Below are 19,432 nucleotides of genomic sequence, written 5' to 3'. Positions count from 1 at the left end.
TAGCCATTCATGATTTTATAGTTTTTCCACAAAAAAAGAGTTTATTTTTCTTATGAAAATTATACTGTTTTGCATAAGAAAATTTATATCTGCAGTGAAATGGGATAAAAAATATTTTTAACTTTGCTTTCAAATTTTATTTTAAGAAATTTACATGCAGTTCTTTTATAAATACACTCAAAATCCCTAACAGTTCAATGTTGATTTAGTATCCAGTTAGTGTTGAAAAATGTGCTAAGTCTTGCAAAAGAGAGCGAAGAAACTAGCTTGCAGAGATAAACCTCTGAAGCTGGAAGTTTGAATCCAGGTCAGGGGAGCTAGATGCGCCAAACCTCTATAAAGTTGCTTGCAGTCCTCAGGTATCCTTTTTCAGGTTGTTTGATGTTCTTTGATGTTCCTGTGGACATGACTAGGATGAAACACTGGATAAATAGATGTATCAGTTAATTGAGGGTGAAATGTTCCAAAACTCAGCCCTACTCATTTATCGCTGCTTGAAAACCCTATAGTTATAAATCAGAAAAAAATGAACTATAGTTTTTGATAATTAAAAAAATAGTTAATAGAAAAAAAATAGCTTTCCTCTTTGTAGCCATAGAATATGAGAGAATGTTGTAATTATATTTGATTTGCTGCAAAGAAAATCAGAAGTTTCTTCTATTTTTTTTTAATCTTTTTGCACTTTTGTCTATTTTTCTCTCTTTTCATTTCTTTTCTTTATATTAGTTTTGGTTAATTTGTATATTCTTTTAAAATCTTTTAACAAAATTTATATGTACAGGTAGTCCACACTTAATGAGTTACAACAGATTTTCTTCCAAGAACAACTTATGACCCAGTTCCGGAATTCCAACAGCTGTGTTGCCCCCCCCCCCCATACAGTCATGTGATCACATTTTGGACACTTGGCAACCAGCTCATATTTAGGGCATTGGCAGCATCCTGCATTTATGTGATTACAATTTTAGCAGGCTTTTTGTCATTTTTCAGCATTTATTTCCGGGTTTGGGCAAAAACACCCATTCGCTTAATGATTCGCTTAATGACTGCTGCAAAAAAGGTTCGCTTAATGACTGCTGCAAAAAAGGTAATAAAATCAGGTACAATTATGCAGTGAGCCTTTTAAATGATTGCCATAACTTATAACCATAATTCCAAGTTCATGTATGGTCATAAGTCAAGGATTACATATATATAGTCACTTCCCCCTAAAATGTTATGTGTGACCTTTGTCCACCCATAGATTGTTTGCAGTTACAACAGCACTAAAAAAGTGACTTGTGACCATTTTTCACGCTTACGGCCGTTGCAGCCTCCCTGTGCTCACGTGATTTACATTCAGATGCTTGACAACTGACTCATATTTATGACACTTGCAGGGTCCCGGAATCATGTGGTCCCTTTTGGCGTGGAAGACTGGTCGTTTTCAGTTTCCCCTTTGGTCTAAGTGAAGTGTTGGTACGATAATTAAATTCTTGACGTTACTAAGTGAATTGTTCACACCACTCTTTTCAGCATTTTACCCCGTTCTGAGTGAATTGTTTAAAGAGTAAATTGTTGTATTTAAAACCCGAGTTAACATCAGCATTCAACTCCTGATGGAAATGTTTGCCAGAGTAATTCAGTGCTAAAGAAAATTTTAAATCTTGGTTCAGGCCCTTTGTAGATGTTCTTAGCCTGGTATCCTCTAGATCAGTGTTTCTCAACCTTGACAATTTTAAGGCATGTGGACTTCAACTCCCAGAATTCCACAGCCAGCAACGCTGGCTGTGGAATTCTGGGAGTTGAAGTCCACATGCCTTAAAATTGTCAAGGTTGAGAAACACTGCTCTAGATCAGAGGTCCCCAACCTTTTGGGCACCAGGGACCGGTTCTGTGGAGAGAGGTTTTTCCACAGACTGGAGAATGCGTGGTTTTGAGTGCTGCCTGCATCCCATGGACGGGGCTTTGCTTTTTTGTGCAGCCCAGTTGCTGGCATACTGTGGCCCGGTACCGGTCCATGGACTGGGGGTTGGGGACCCCTGATCTAGATATATTGAGCAGTGGATTTTGATTATGGTAGTCACAACACATTCTTAATAAGGTGCCAGCTAGGGAAAGCCGGATTTATTTTTGAAAAATAGAAGTTATAGTTAAGGTGGAGGATACAGTGCCATGTTTGGTTTTCTGTGTAACTTTACTAATTCTGTGTGCAGAGCATTTCTCATTCTCTGTCACACAAATCTTTTTATTAAAGGACTTGTTTGCTTGCTTTTTTTCTGCCCTAGTTACGAAGTCCTGTTTACTTTTGGAGTAAGTAGGGTGGATACAGTATTTAATTGTGATGAACCATTCTGATTTGATGGATTTTGTGAAATGCTTTCAACTGGGTTCTGTAGCCTCATTTCTGAAAAACATGAACAGGTCACTGTTTTCCAGTTTCAGGTATATTGGGGATGTGGCACAGTTCAAAGAGATTATAGATAACAGCAGCCTTTTATGTCTGATCATGAAGTTTGGTTAGAATTAGATCATTGCTGCAGCGGTCATAGTTTCATTTTAGTGTAACTGCACAGTGACCAAGAATGCTTTAATGTATTCATTACGTAATCCCTTAATTAACTAATTCATTATTTTAGACTTCCTGAATCTCCGGTGTGTGGACTACACAGCTATGCTGGCTGACAATAGCAGGAAGTCTTGTACGTATATCTGAAAGACTTAAGTGGAGGAAGGGTAGATTGCACCGCCACTGACAACGCTGAAATTAAAACTCACCTCTTTTGCATCAAGTTTATATCATTATTTAGTGATCTGCTTTTGCTCCTGAACTTGTAGGTAACAGGGAATTAGTGTGCTAACTTTTGTCCATTTAAACTTATTAATTGGTTTTGGCAGTATATGTTTATGACTTGCATGTGAAAAAGATTATGGCTTTCCCAGTTAAGATAAGCCACTCTAAATCAAAAGTAGAAATGGAATTGGAGGGATGTCCTAATGTCCATGCTACAGATTGCTTTATGCTTTCTCTTGACTTGGTCTCCAAAGTTTGCGTGGACTTTGTGCCATTTTAATCTTCTCCACAGTCCTGTGAAATAGCCATAAGCAAAGAAATTTGGCCAGAAAACCAGTCTGCTTAAACTGGACAACAATTTCATTGAGCTAGCTTTTTTTATTGCTACTGTATTGTGCTGGAAAGATTCCTGACTTTCCTAGCCTTGTTTTTTTCCACGTGGCTTCTGTTTTTGATTTGGAGGAAACTGTTCAGAACATTATGGCTTTATTATTTAATTTTTATCCTTAAGAGCATGAATGGTGGCCCCCAAACCTCTTGAGACATACAAGGTATTTGTAATTCTCTCAGAAACTGTTGGACTCCCCTTTTATGCAATCTTGCTATAAACTACTAGATGTCTTATGAGCATTCTTTTCTTGTTCTTCTACCGTTTTGCCAGTCTAAGCAATTCCTCTCCTTTGGTATTTACATTCTTGGCGTACTTGCACACTATTATCAGATTCCCCATCAACTTCATTTTAGCAGGGTAAGCATTTTTGTATTCTTTTTAATCTCATGCAGCATAGGCCTCTTCAGACCTGTAAGAGGATTTGTGAAATACACATGCGCACGCATGCACACACACATGTTTTACTACGTCCTGTAGCATGTTGTTTTAGGCTGACATGTAACACTTATGTGTAATTTAATTTGCTGCTGGTTGTTTTCTTGCATGACACATCTTTTCTACTATTCTTGTTAATTTAATATTGCCAACTTTCATCTAATTGGACTACCATATTCTTTTCTAGTATTCCTTTTTCCTAGGTTTTCTTGAGAACAGTATGATCTGCTTGGGCAGGCTGCATTGAGAAGTTAATGCAGTTCAAAGGTAGAATACCTGTATATATAGAAAGTGCCAAGATCAACTATTAGCATCACCATATGAAAAGAGTTTTGTAGCACAAATTTCCCCCAGCTATGGGTTTATAAGTGATAGGAATACAGATCGTCCTCATTTAATATCTACGTGTTCAGCAATTGTTCAGAGTTACGAGGGCACTGAAAAAGGAAGTTACAACCCCCAGTTCTCATGGTTGCAGCTTCACAGCATCCCTGCATTCACACGATTATGATCCAGGCATTCGTCAATCAGTTCGCAATTACAACATTGCAGTATCCTGCAGTCACATGATCACCATTTGCCATTCTCACTGCTGGCTTCTGGCAAGTAAAATCAATGGGGAAGCCAGCAGAAGGTTGCAAAAGGCAGTCACGTGATTGCAGAACATTACAAGTATGTGGGATTTGCCTAACAAATGACCGCATCACTTAGCAACAGAATTCCTGGTCTCAATTACCATTGATAGGAAAGGACCCGTTGTAATAAATCACAATGCCTGAAGGATCAAATTGGGAAATTGTTACAATATTGGAAGAGAAACCCTGGAAAGCTGCCTGCTATTTAGAGAAAATGTAAGGATTCAAAAGTCTGGTGCCCTCCAAATGTTTGAGAGTACAATTCTCATAATCCCTATCAGTTGGTCAGGCTGGAATGTCTTAATCATTTGCAACCTCTAAAGATGCCAGGATGTTGTTGAGAGAAGTGGACAGCTTCTTATTAGAAGGACAACCAATCTAATTTCATCTCGTGTTTCTAAGATGTCTGTTGATGATGCTTACTAGCATGGATTTCTGGGAATTTATATCAAAATGTTGCATTTACATTTTGAATCTGAACATTTTCATATCGTTGATAGAGCTATCAAACATCCACTTGCATATACACAACCTGCTGATTCCCCGAGAGACGAACAATGATTTGGATGGTCTGAGTTTGAACGCTTCATTAAACAGCAAAATGTCTCAGATTTTTAAAAATGAAGTGAATCTTTCCTATAATCCATGGTTTTACTTTTGAAGTTTGACAACTACATCTGAGTATTATTATTCTGTTGTTTCATTTATAGAGAAATTATATCTAGATTTGTTGTAGCAATTTTTTAAAGTCAGATGTTTTAAGTACAACTCTTAACCCAGACAGAAAGATCATTTACATGGGGGTAATGTTATTTTTTAAAAAAATCAAAGTAATCAATGGCCTCCTATTTTTTAAAATTCTCTTTAATACAATTCAAACAGTTAATCAAGCTAAAGTATAATCCCTTGCAGCTTCTAGTTTTTCTTGACCAAACGTCACTTGCCTATATATTTATAAAATGTATTGCTACGTTTCCACTTGGGAAAATACTTATACGTGTGACTTTATTGGATAAATGAGATCCATCTCCATATTTTGATGTTTGTTGCAATTAGGAATCTCATTCCTTCAGATCTGCATAACAGCCTTGTGCATCTGGATTTTAAATACTGTTGAAAAAGGGGCTGCCAGGTATAAATATATTATTTATTTATTTTCTATCTTTCCTTTTTTATTTTTTTACATTCTCTTTCACTTTAATTTGTATTAGTTTTTACAATTATAATTATATTTCTTAATTTTTCAATAAAAATATATTACAAAAAAGGAAATGACAGCTTAGAAACATTGGTTCTATCTTTGCTTTCTTTTGCCACAATTGTTCTACTTCTATTTGCAAGTGTTTGTATTTGGTATTTTTTTCTAGTTCTTTCTCTTCTATTCTGCTGTCTCCAGGTACTGCTACATCCACTATCCAGACTTTTTTGTCTTTCTTATCAATAATGGCTACATCCAGGGTGTTATGTGGCAGGTGCTTGCTTGTCTATTTGAACCCCAGAGCACTTTAGCTTCATCACTTGCTATTACTTTGCCTATTTTGTGGTTGCACCAGGTTTTGCTTGCAGGCAAATGGTGTTTCTTGCAGATATTCTAATGCAGGGGTCCCCAGCCCCCGGTCCGTGGACCGGCACCGGCCTGCAGCATGCCAGGAAGTGGGCTGCACAAGCAAGCAAAGCTCCAACCTCAGGATGCAGGCAGTATTCAAACCCACACCCCCTCTGGTCTGGGGAAAAACCTTTCTCCATGGCACCAGTCCCTGGTGCACAAAAGGTTGGGGGCCTCTGTCTAATGCATCACTGTTGTGATGGAATCTGGCACTGATTGCAGAAGGGAGGGGCTTTTTCTGCATACCAAGGATTTAAAGCTGATTTATCTTTTAACTTCTTGAGAAAGAGCCTCTCCCTCCTCCAAACCAGCAACAGATGCCATTTCAATTGTAGCTAGTTTGTCATGCCATGTGTAGCCAGTCTATGCAGTCCTCTTGCAGCAGCTAACTAGGTGTCCACTGTTTCTTCCACTTCTTTGCAGAGACGACATTAGCTGTCCGTTGCTGTCTTCTCAGTTTTTGTATGGGCTAGTTATTTAGGCTTGGTCTTGTGCATCTAAAATTAGCCCCGTAATAATAATGGGGCTATTAGAATCAGGGCCATCTGGATTTTGTGGAGACCCTTGTTTCGGGCAGGTGCTGCTGCATAGAAGGCAGACTTCCAGGATCCCATTAGATAACATTGTTTACTCAAAGAAACCCAGAGTACACCAACTCGGCAGGATGAAATTGGTCAGGCAGATCCTGTAGGAGACAGGTGGTGTCACATAAAGAGAACTTCTGAATACAGATAGTCCTTGACTTACATCCCTTCATTTAATGGTAGTTCAAAGTTATGAAGGCACTGAAAAAAGTGACTTACAACCAGTTTTTGCACTTATGACCATTACAGTGTCCTGCAATCACATGATCTAAATTTGGTTGTTTGGCAACTGGCATGTATTTACAACAATTGCAGAGGCCCAGTCTTACATGATCACCATTTACAAACTTCCCAGGGAGCTTCTAACCAGCAAAGTCAAAGGGGAAGCCAGAGTTGCTTAATGACAGCTATGATTTATTTAACAACCATGGCAAAAAAAGTTGTAAAATTAGGTGTGACTCACTTAATAATTGCACACATTAGCAACAGAAGATCTGACCCCAATTATGGTCATAAATCAAGGACTACTTGTATGATAATTTTGAGCTGTTCTGTAGCCTGATGGGAAATGATCAGCATTATATGTAATATATGTGGAAGGTTCTAGGACTGGTTGTTGAAGCTCCTAGAGGTACAATTGGTCCTTCAGATACCTTAATCTTAGGTCATTTAAAAAGATATTGATTCCCACCCTTTTGAATCCATTGTATAGATATCAGGCTATGTATTGCTGCTATAAAATATGATAGAATGCATACCTGAGACTTAACTAATGGGCAACAAAATTACCCTGAGCTCTTTCAGGTACTAAAACAAAATTTTACACATTTTCTTCATGACTTTGATTGTCCTTACCTGTCTGATATCTAGGAATCTGATGAAATTGAAATTTCTTTAGAATGGTAGGCTAGAGACAGTCCGCACTTTATGACCACAATCAGGACTACACTTTCTGTTGTTAAGTGATGTGGTCTTAAGGGAGTCATCATGTGAACGCACCTGGTTTTACAACCCTTTTTTGCCACAGTTGCTAAGTGAATCATGCATTCGTTAAGGAAATCTGCCTTCCTCATTGACTTTGCTTGTGGGAAGCTGGCTTGTGACCCTGGGATGCCACAAGCTCTGTTGTGAAATAGCTGCTGAGGGGCTCTTCTTCGTTCACATGGGATAATTTCATCTCCCTTCTTCTGCTAGGTACTGCCTATTATTTTTTATCCTTTTTTAAACTGGCATACATCCAAATAAAACTCTGGTAGCAGCTATCCAACATTTTTATTTTAAAAAAATACAGATAGTCCTTGACTTACGGCCACAATTAAGGCCAAAATTTTTGTTGCTAAGTAAGACAGTTGTTAATTGAATTTTGCCTCGTTTTATGACTTTTCTTGCCACAGCTGTTAAGTGAATCACTGAAGTTGTTAAGTTAGTAACATGGTTCCCATTGGCGTCCCCATTGACTTTGCTTATCAGAAGGTTGCTAAAGGTGGTCACATGACCCTGGGACACTGCAAACATAAATACAGATTAGTTGCAAAGTGTCTAAATTTTGATCACATGATTATGGGGTGGGTGCAACCGTCATAAGTATGAAAAATGGTCATAAGACACTTTTCTTCAGTACCTTTGTAACTTTGAACAGTTATTAAATGAACTGTTGTAAGTCAAGAACTACCTGTACTTGTGGAGCTCATTGGCATTTGAAAGTAAAAATGATGTCATTAGCTGATGCTTTTTTCCTGCTATGCTAGGAAACCCAAGCAACTATATTAAATACAAATTGACAAATACTGAGGATATACAAAGATAAGACCCTAATTTCCCCGTTGTCTTCACACATTCATATGGACTGCACACCATCTCTCACTTTCCAGTGGCTAGAGAAATAGAGATGAGAAATGAGAAAACCTTGCTTACCCGGCTCTAGTTTCCATGTGGTTTTTTTTCTCCTTTATGTTTTCCTAGGGATATCAAGTTCCTGCACCTCAGGAAACTAGTCCATATTTGTGTCAGAAGCACCTACAAAGCTAACCGAAATGGTAGGCTGGGATTCATAGTTGTAGCAACAGGTGGCCTTGCCCCATATCAAATCAGGTTGTACAATCTGGGATGGGCCTAGCACACATGCTTCAGTACGCCTGCCCATCAGCTGGGGTGTAACCAAACTCATTCCTCTGAGATGAAAGCAGAGAAAGTTTCATACAAGTTGGATTTGCAGACTCCACTTGATCCTTTCTTAGAAGTCTTGGAAACTCAGCAAGATCTGAGTGTCCATCCAAGAACTGCTTCTAAACACTGTATCCCCGAGTGGAGAATGTGGCAGATGAGATCATTGGATGGTTTATCTATAAATGCTTTTCCTGCTGCAGACAGCTCTCTGGTATGGATATATTATTTTATATATTCTGTATGAAGAACCTATGGAAGCCTAGGGTCATTTTGCTGGTGTAAACAGAGTTTAGATAACCGATTTAAATATTTTTGTTTACATCTTATTTTTCTTTATTATTATGCTAGAACTACATAGTGCACCCAAATACTATTTGGTTCCATGTTTGAAGGGCTTAGTATCCTTTTTGTTTGTCTGAAACAAGAGAGATCTTCCTAAGGCAGCTGTCCTGAACTAGGGAGCCAAACTGGTTGGGGTGCAACAACAGCTGGCATGTGCGGCATTCCAGATTTGGTTTGAATGGCATCCACCCTACCTATGTTTATATAAAGTGTGTAAGAGTTTGTTAGCAGAAACAGGAAGGGAATGGCAAAGGTGGAAAGCTTCTGGCTCACCTGAGAAGCTTCCAGTGCATGTTTTACATTCAGTTTGTTTTTCTCAAATCGGATTTGTGCCGTAGCCTTGAGTGGGTGATTTTAATATTTATACATTACATCTCCTATGTTAAGCAAAGCTTAAGTATGATTTGTTTGCTCCATGTTTTGTGCGCAGAAAAAGGAAAACTTATTTTTTAAAGATATGATTCATAGTGCAGGATAGCCCTTTAAAAGAAAGTTCAATTTTTTTTGCAAGTACACACAAAAGATGCTGTCCATAAAGAATAATTCACGTAAATGAGGAAAAAAAGGTGTCATTTTTTTCTGGAAAAAATTGTGGGTAGTTCATTTATTTCAAGTCTAATTACTTATTTATATAGGTAAGTTTAAATGTGTTCACCGTTCAATCACTGCGGGCTAAGCACTTTTAAAAATGTTGCAGAGAAAGATGCTCCTGACCTAGTCATGGATGGAGAACCCCATGGAATGCAAGGGCTGTAGGCAAGATCATGAAATCAAGAAAACTACCCAAAAGAAGGCAGTGGCAAACAATTTCTGTATTGTTGTTGTTGTATTATGTCTATTTAATTATCAGAGATTTGATTACTAATTTATTTGAGAGTTAACGTAGTTATGCAAACGTATTAAGCATGAGCTAATAAATGTATTGTACAAGCAAAATTAATGTTAAATAACACCAGTACGTGAAACTGTTAAGATAATACAGCTCACTTTTTACATGTTGTTCCTGCCTTATCAGTTATCAGAAGAATTACCTAAACCAATCATGATTAGGAAAGTTTACTTTTTTTGTTAAAATCTCTAGATTTTGTCTGTCATAAGCAAGTGGGGGATGGAGCCAAGCATAGAATAAGCAGCATATCTTGTATGTATCGTAACAGCTTATCTGGCAGTAAATGCTTATCTACCCTGAGGAGAGTCAGGGTATGAAGTAATAAATAAAATTATGTTTTAATTCTTTGAAAACAGATCTAATAACTGAATTTGGGCCAACAAAATGTTTCTTTTCAGTTCTACAATTGCAAATACAGGAAAAGCAGTAATCCTTATTATTCCCCTAAAGGCACTCATGTAAGCGATACAGTGAGAAAGACCTGTTTGCGTGCTGCTGTTTTGAAGTAAGGTTATAAGCCTCCTAGATATTCTGGTAGCTATAAGTATAGATGCTGGCTATTCTTTGTGTAGATGAGTTTTAATGTACATTTTTGTGATTCAGGATGTGGATGTTTTGAATACATAACAGAGCTGTGGTTGATTGTGTAGATAGGTTGGGGAGATATACTGTAGAGGAGGGGTTCTCAACCTTGGCAACTTTAAGACCAAAGCTGGCTGAGGAATTCTGGGAGTTGAAGTCCACAAGTCTTAAAGTTGCCAAGGTTGAGAACCCCTGCAGTGTAGAGGACTTGGTCTCTCATCTTCTCTCTGCATAGTAACCAAGTAAGAGCTTTAAGGAAGGAAACCCTTTCATCTGAATCCTTCTCTATTATTACAACCCCCATCAGGTTAAAAAAACAAACAAACTAATCTTGGAGACTTACTATATTTACAAAGCAGAGTTAATTAGTCATATGCAGGAAACATACAGCAGTGGGTCTATGGGTGAATTTTTCATGTTTTCAGAAGTAAGGGTTTATTGTATATTTTCCCCAATGTGTGCTTTAATCTAGTCTTTTCCATCTTCTAGATGCACTGAAATGTCCTACTGTGCCACCCACTTTGTCAAAAGTTATGAATGATAATCGTTGCATACTGGAGAGTATAAGGGCAGGGAATGAATGGTCAATTTAACCTTGTGCTCTGTATTAAATCTGTTCTGTCCTCATCTCTCTTTCCAGCCAGATCTTCTGAATTTCAAGAAGGGATGGATGTCCATATTGGATGAGCCAGGAGAGGTAAGGTGGAAGAATTATTAGAGCGCAATCATCCTCTCCTCTCCATTTGAAGAATTATTAGGACATAATCTACTTCTTACTCTTACTCTTCTTTTTCTTCCATTCCCACTGAAATAATGGTTTTAGGCCAACCCCATTTTGAAAATGTGGAAATTAAATATGCTTTTGATTTTTCTTCATAATTAAATGCATTGCTTTACAGAAGCTTTTGCTTGTGTAACCTAAATAAATTATATGTATCGGTAAAATACCAATATGGATACTTTGCCTAATGTGTCTTCTGTGAATCATACTTCTGTTGCATGTTCCTGTCAGAAATGACTGACAAATAAATTGGGAGGATTTTTTTTTCATAATTGAGTGGCTACTCATGAGGCCAAGTGCCTTTTGAGCAGTATAGGTGTTGAATGGTTTGTGTTTTTGAGAACAAAAACATCTTATATTTTGTCTTGCTGTTCTCCTTCGGTTAATGGTTTGGCCAACAGTGGACAAAGCACTGGTTTGTGCTGACAGATTCAAGTCTGAGGTACTACAGGGACTCCAATGCTGAAGAGGTAAGAAAGTGACCTGCATGGAATCTTTTGGATGTGGTAGTCGGGTATTCAAGGGAAGAGTACTGTGTAATGATTGTATGTATTTCCTTCAGGGGAAAATAGAAATGATATGCTTATTTAAAAGAGACCAAGAGATGTCATGTATTTCTCTGTACACTGAAAAGATAACATGAGGCTTAGCTGGGAAATAATTATTTAACTGAAGTAGATAAGAGGAAGGAGGCTCCACTAGGCTGAAAAGGTTGTATATCGGAGATAGGAACTTCCGGGACTAGATGATTTGCGTAACACTTACGGTCTGGAGGTCTTTTCAGGCAGATGATCTAGATGGAGAAATTGACCTACGTACTTGCACCGACGTGACAGAATATGCAGTGCAGAGGAATTATGGCTTCCAGATACATGTAAGTGCTCAGAATCCTGGCATTTGGAAATGAAATAAAAGGGCCATATAGTTTACTGAGTCCAGCAAGGAATTCTCTTGAGGTTCTTTAATTCTGTTGTGGAAAAGATGCTTCTGTTTTGCCACCATAATGAAGTAAACGCAAAAGATGGCAATTTAGCTTGTGAATTGAAATTATTTTTAAAACCACAGTCATAAAATTGTAACAGAAAAGGATTTGATCAAGCTGAAGTTTTCCAAATGGAATAGGCCTTTGGTTTTCATGAATACTGTTGAACAGAGGGCTAAACTAAGTGAGATACAGCTTCAATTACAGTTAGTTGACTTAGGACTGTAATAGAGGCCAGAATTTCAGTTGTGAATCATTGTGCTCTTAAGGCATCATGTGACTGGGCCTGGGTTTTTTTTGCCATTTTTTGCAGTGGTCATTAACCAAACCCCATGGTTGTTAAAGGGATCTGGAAGCAAATGCTGAAAACCAACAAAAATGTCATAAATTGTGGTCATGTAATATTGCAAATGATTGTAAAGGTGAGCTGGTTGCCAGGTGCCCAACCAGCGCATGACCATGGGGGTGTGAGGCCATCATAACTTCAAAATTGGGTTATAAGTAGCTTTGGGGAAAGGGATCCATCATTACTTTGAATGGTTGCTAAGTGACCAGTCATAAGTTGAGGAATACCTGTAATACTTAGTTTATAAGGAAGTTCTTATGTAATGTTACCCTTATTGAAAGCTGGCTGTTTCCTAGTTTCCTGTTTAATCAAAACCCAAACCTGAACTCAAATGTACTTGTAGGACTTGCTAGACTTGGTGCTGTCTGAACTTGGTTGTTTGCTTACAGATGTTTCATTTTCCGACTTCTCAGGCAAATGAAACATTTGCAAACAAACAACAAAGCTCAGAGTGTATTAAGGACACCACAGTTCAGTCCTGAGCTATGCTATATTATCTTCTGTTGCCAGTGTATGCTGGCTTCCATTTGGCTCTTACCTTTTCTGTGTTGAAGGTGAGCCAAAGGTGTACCTGAGGTGTATAATCAAGCATATTTTGTGTGTTTCTTTTTTTTCCAGACTAAAGATTGTGTTTTTACATTATCTGCAATGACATCAGGAATCCGTCGGAATTGGATTGAGGCTCTAAGGAAGAGTATTCGACCAGCCAGTGTGCCTGACGTCACAAAGTATGTGGTGCATCAAGCTTACCAATAATTAAATTATTAAATTAAATCTATAAGACTATGATGTCAGAATGGGGATGCCAGAGCAATCATCTTAAATCTGGTGCTCTTTAACAGACATGGTGGTTGAGAATGGCAAGCAAAGTAAACATGGAGGACTGTGCTGAAGGTTTTGGTGAAAAACAGGTTTTTTATGGAGTTGAGTGGAAAAAGTGGAGAGTGCTGCATCTCAGCACTGTCTGCACTGGTCAATAGTTCTTCTCTAGATTTCAGAAATCCCCCTTCTCCAGCCCCGATTAAATTGGATATAGCATCCTTTAAATGTTCATTAGGAGTTAGATTGCTGTGCTGGGCCTCTTTCCGATTCCCAGAGGTTGTCCAGTTTGATCCAGTGTTATCAGTCTGGAATGCCTACTCTTCTCTCCAACTGAGCCAGGTGAAAATATTTACTAGTGTTATTCATCATAAATGTTTTGTTGTATTTCCAACAATCTAGTTATTGTAACATCTTGAGAACTTGTTCCTCTTGAAGTACTATGTGGGATAATAGGGCTGACTGTATTTGGATGGCTCCCAGATCAGGGTGTCATCTACACTGAGATCAGAGAACTATTGTAGGCAGTTTCTGCAAACACTTTCCTGAATGATTTCTACTTTTAAGCTTTGCATGACTTTCCTCCTGGTTCCAGGCTATCTGAGCACAACAAGGAAAACTCATTCCGCAACAATAAATCCCCCAAGAGTTCCTTCCACACCGAGCTGCAGCCCAACACTGGAAATGAGGTGATATCCAGAGCTGGCAGCAGGAAGGCTGAAGGGCAGCAACAGGCTTTTGACTATGTTGAGTTATCCCCCTTACAACAGCGGTCAGCTTTAAATCAGGGGTCCCCACAGCGGTCAAGAGGGAGCACAAGAAGTTCAGATGGAGCAGTCAAGCGGGAAGAGTTGGAGCGGGACCTGGCCCTCCGTTCGGAAGAAAGACGCAAGTGGTTTGAGTCTTCAGTCAGTGGGGGCCTGCAAACAGATGGTCCAGTGGAGAATCCTTGTCCTAAGAAGCCTCATGGGACTCCTCTTTCTGAAGTTCAGAGGAGTCGGCTAAGTGAAGACATTGAGAAGAAGTGGCAGGAGCTGGAACGTCTACCTCTAAAAGAGTCCAAACGGGTCCCACTGATGGTGCTGCTGAACCAGGGCAAAGGGAACCCTGAGGATGCAAGTGAGGCACTGGAGAAAGAGGTAGAGGAAAGAGGGAGATGGGTGGTTTTAAAATTAGATAAATAAATAAAATAAAGAGTAGCCACTGGCAAAGTCATCATGTGTGGGAGGAAATACCTCTGTCCTTTTCACAAGCCCGAATAATGCAAATGTGCACATTCTCTGAATTGTTTCTGCTGTTGATGGTGACTCTTTGAAACGTGTTGAAATAAGAAAGAAGGAGAAACATGAGCTTCTCTGCAGAGATATCAGTAATAGCATTTAGACTTATATACTGCTCCACAGTACTTTACAGCATTCTCTGAGTGGTTTACAATGTCAGCCTATAGCCCCCACCAATGTGGTGGGTCCTCATTTTAACAACCTTGGAAGGGTGGAAGGCTTAGTCAACCTTGAGCCTGTCACAATTTAACTCCAGGCTGTGGGCAGAGTTAGCCTGCAATACTGCATTCTAACCGTTGTACCACACAGCATGCCATCAGTCTGGTGTACTGAGAACACTACGGTATTGAATAGGAAAAGACTTCCTTCCATCCATTTAATATTGTGCAAAGAAGATGTCCCAGGCCAGGTTCATGTTGAGTCGTTTGACGCATCCACCAATGAAATTTTGATCACTTGGCCATTCCACACACATAGGTCTGGCTCAGCTACAGTTTGTTAAATAAAATATAAACTATGGTTCACAAACCACAGTGCCTAGATTTTCCTGACACACTAAAGCAAAATGGAACAAACCACATTTTAATTTAACACAGTATATGAAACATCCATGAAGCTATTGTGCAACTTGTGTGGTTTGCTCATAACACTAAATAATGTGACACGAACCAGCACACAGAGATCACTGGAATGGTTCTATGTTTCATTATTTGCAGAAACAGAACATAGTACTTTGAAGCTATCTGAGTATGGTGGTCAGAGCACAGAGTCACCTGGATAGAAAAATGACTTTTGAATGTTGCCAGCAACTTCTAAAATCCATTGTAGAAGTTGACTTCCACGCAGCAGTGATTATGATGTTTTGGAGCAGCAAAAAGAGGGAAATATTAAGGGGTTTAAAATTGATGCACTGAATTGATGTATGAGCATGCCAGCATGTTCCTATGTCATAATATCAAGGGTGTGTGGATGGATTAGGGAGTAAGACCACTGGCCTATCCCGGTGGGCTGGGACTCCTGTTAACAGAAAATTATTCTTTGGTGGTGGTAGTGGTTGTTTTGCTAAATCGTTTTTTTAACAGGTCCAAGTCCTGAGGTCACAGCTGGATTCCTTGCGTTCCCACAGTGAGGCAAACCTCCATAAAAATGGGCATATGCCCCAAGGATACATTTCTCAGGTAATGGTAATAGCCCAACATAATCTTTACATTCTCTGGCTTTTCCTTTCTCCGCTGCAGTCCCTAACTGCACCAATGCTGGTAGAGAAATGAAGAGAACTGGGACCATGTCCATCATTTTCCTATCGGAGCTATCTATAATTGATGTATCTACAATGGGACAATGTCTTTAACATATGGCAAACATTGGAAAGGAAGGGCTTCTAATGCAAGCTCTTTCTTACTCCACTGCTCTTTAAAGTAGGAATGGGGAACCTGTGGAGTTCCAGAAGCTGCTAACTTTGATTTGCAGAACCTCATGATTTTACCATGTTGGCTAAGGCATGCTGCTAGTTCAACAGTTGCTGAGAGGCTGTAGGGATTGAAATTGCTACTAAGTTGGCTAAGGCGTGTGAGTGAGTGAGTGAGTGAGTGAGTGAGTGAGTGAGTGAGAGAGTGAGTGAGTGAGTGAGTGAGAGAGAGAGAGAGAGAGAGAGAGAGAGAGAGAGAGAGAGAGAGAGAGAGAGAGATTTCATCCTATCCCGTTTCAGTCTCAACCAATGATAGTAATTGTAAATGTCTGCTTGTCTGATATGGAGTGAGGACAAGGCAGGAAACTTCTATTTCCATTCCATGATTCTCTTGCATATTTACTGAGCAGCTAAGATTTAGTGGGGTTGGACTCACAAAGTTGCTGTATCAGGCAACAGTACACTCTGTAGTGACTCAAGACAATATTTTCAATAGAAGGCACTTCCCCTGCACTCAGCAACAATTTCTACCAAGTCTTGAGAACTTTTAGCACCAACTTGTTCATTTAAATATTTAAAAAAAAATCCTTCCCACTTTTAGATTTCTTTTAGCCATGATTACAGATTTAAAAACAATGAATGGAGGGACAAAGTAGCTATGACTTGTTAAAAAAAAAACCCAGTTCCAAACAGTAATATATGGTTGTTTTAACTTTAGCTAAAGCTATTTGGAGTTCTTTTGAGGCCAGGCAAAACAGTAACTATAACATGTGAATTGGAAGGGAGAGTTGTCAAGTTTGCTTGGTGGTTGTACGATTAACAGAGAAGGTTGAAACCAAGGTTCATTATGTCCTGTTTTTATAATGCTAAATTACAGTATAGCATTTCCAAATAATAAGATGGTTGAAGATACATATGGTTAAGAGTATTTGCCTTTGAGGTTCAGGAGTATCTATAGTTTATAGTGCAAAATAGGATGCAGTTAGTATCATCAGCTAAATTATTTAATAAAAAGTAATTGGACAGGCTGAACTTGTTGACTGAAACTGTAAATTAGAGACATCTTTACATTTTGAAACTCTTTTTGTTAAGTTTATTTTTATTAAAAATATTTCTGTTTTCTTATTATAGAATACTCTAAAACTTTTCAGACCAATTATAACATCATTCTAAAATATAGCAAGATGATGATTATGAATAGTTTTAATTGATTGTCTATTGAAACTGTTCCAATCAGGGTCACTGTAAATTAGAGTAGGCTATAAATACTAGAAATAAATAAAGTACCTGATAATTATTAACAATTTTTAAAAATGAAATTTTAAAAAAGCATGTTCAATGTCCGATTTTTTTTCCGATTTTACATCTTATTAAAAAAAATTACTATAGGTTTCTATAAGGAGGTGTATGAGGATAACTATGATCCTGTATACATGACACTGAGTAATAACAATGAATCTAATTTAAATTTAAAATCTAAATGTACATGTAAATGTTTGATGGCATTTTACAATTATAGGTTGAAGTAAACTTGATTTCCCTTGACTTTGTTCATGAGATTTATTTATCTAGATTATATCTGGTTTACTTCAATAAACACCAGGTGACTTTTAATAAAATTAAATATTTTAAAACCTTATCAATGAACAGCTATAATTAAAAAGTTGAAAGTGACTCTGCAATGCACGTAGCTCAAACCCCAAATCCTCACCAGAAAAATGACGTTTTCACAGCTTTCCAGAATGCTTTGGAGAGATGGGGAGCCACCACCACAAAGCCTGATTCCAGACTCTCTAATCTCAGAGAAAAGGGACTACATCACCCCTTCCTAGCTAATTAACAGGAAGAGCAGATTCTATTTTTAAGAAATAGGTTGGACCCAAACTATATAGTACAGTGGTGGTGAACCTATGGCACGTGTGCCAGAGGCGGCACTCGGAGTCCTCTCTGTGGGCACGGGTGCCATCGCCCCAGCCCCGCCTCTCCCCGCGGCCCCCTCCTCACCAGCAGCCCCTCTGGAGGAGAGTCACCCCCGGGCGCGGCCTGCATGGAGCAGCGCAGCCAAGGGCAAAGCCAGGCAGCAGGGACAAGACTCTGCCCTCGCGCCCATAGCATGCAGATGATGCTGCGGGGTGTGGGCAGAGGGTGTGGCTGCCATGACGCTGCAGGGCTGCCTGGGTTATCTGCTGCGGCAGGCCATGGAGATGGTGCGTGGCCCTGCAGGCGGGCGGGGCAGGGGGCGGGCAGGGGTGGAGCAGGCAGGACGGGAGGCGGAGCAGGGCTAGAGGGCGGGTTTTGGGCACTCGGTCTCTAAAACAGTGGTTCTCAACCTGTGGGTCGGGACCCCATTTGGGGTCGATCGACCATTTCATGGGGGTCGCCAAGCAAGGCTGTCCGCCATTTTTTTTGTCCGCCATTTTTTTCCCCTTTTCCAGCAGGTGCCTTACCTCCCTTGGGCTGGGCCACCTGGTGGTCGGCCTGCTCCGTCTCTGCCACTTGCCAGCTACGCCTCCGCCGGCGCAGGGGGTGTAACCACGCATGCACGGCGCTCCCGGGCAGGGAAAGTCCTCGACTTACGACTGGTTTAGTCCTCGACTTACGACCGGTTTAGTCCTCGACTTACGACCGGTTGGGGTCGCGGCATTAAAAAGGTTGAGAACCACTGCTCTAAAAGGTTCGCCATCACTGATATAGTACAAACAGAACAATAACAGTGAAGTGGTTCTCGCCCAGCGGCATGCAGTTTCCAGGTAGCTTCACGGATAGGCTAAGTAGAATGCATTGCAGTATTGCAAGCTCAAGGTAATAAGATCATGAATCATTGGTGATGAGGCCTGCCAAAAAGAGCCACAGACTAGCAGAAGTTGGGCAAAGATTTCCTTGGGGATAGACTCCATCTGCCGCCCCAGTGCAACCCCCAAGTTGTAGACCTGCTCCTTTAAAAGAAGTGTAACTCTATCCAGAGTTATCCAATAGGAGCAACAGCAAATCCAGTGGTCTCCAAATGAATAGTTCCATCTGGCTAAAGTGTGGTCTCTGCTCATTTAATTACATTCAAAGTCTTATTGTTGGCAGTCATTGGGTAAGGATACACACTGCATCTCCTACCTGGCTAGGGATGGAGGTGTATAATTGTCAGCATATTGATAATACCTGATGATGACTAAACAGACTTCTCCCAGTTTCATATATATATTAAATAACATGGGTGAAAGAGCAGAGCCTATGTATGGACAGCCAAGAGTTTGATTGCTCCTCTCTATACTACTGACTGGAAATGCTCATGGTAAAATAAAACACCCAGCTCCCAATTCTGATGGGGAATTGAGGTCCAAAATATTAAATACCACTGATAGGTCTAACAGGACCAGGTCTCCCGTATTCTCCCCATCCATATCCCAAAGGAGCATAAT

At 39.6% G+C, this 19,432-nt stretch overlaps 1 protein-coding gene across 1 annotated transcript in view; it reads left to right on the top strand.

Annotated features, from left to right (window-relative positions):
• The window catches only part of TRIOBP (TRIO and F-actin binding protein), a 36,837-nt gene that overhangs the window by 8,548 nt on the left and 8,857 nt on the right, over window positions 1-19,432 (top strand). Inside the window, exons 2-7 of the mRNA XM_015817271.2 lie at window positions 11,044-11,100; window positions 11,586-11,654; window positions 11,969-12,058; window positions 13,131-13,240; window positions 13,927-14,470; window positions 15,694-15,789. Of these exons, the coding sequence (XP_015672757.1) occupies window positions 11,044-11,100; window positions 11,586-11,654; window positions 11,969-12,058; window positions 13,131-13,240; window positions 13,927-14,470; window positions 15,694-15,789 (966 nt within the window). The remainder of the gene's footprint in view (window positions 1-11,043; window positions 11,101-11,585; window positions 11,655-11,968; window positions 12,059-13,130; window positions 13,241-13,926; window positions 14,471-15,693; window positions 15,790-19,432) is intronic.

The sequence above is a fragment of the Protobothrops mucrosquamatus genome, unplaced genomic scaffold (assembly GCF_001527695.2).
Source record: "Protobothrops mucrosquamatus isolate PMUCROS unplaced genomic scaffold, P.Mucros_1.0 scaffold569, whole genome shotgun sequence".
In the NCBI taxonomy this organism is placed as follows: Eukaryota; Metazoa; Chordata; class Lepidosauria; order Squamata; family Viperidae; genus Protobothrops; species Protobothrops mucrosquamatus.
The sequence above is the reverse complement of the archived record's forward strand: the minus strand, read 5'-3'. Positions and strand labels throughout refer to the sequence as shown.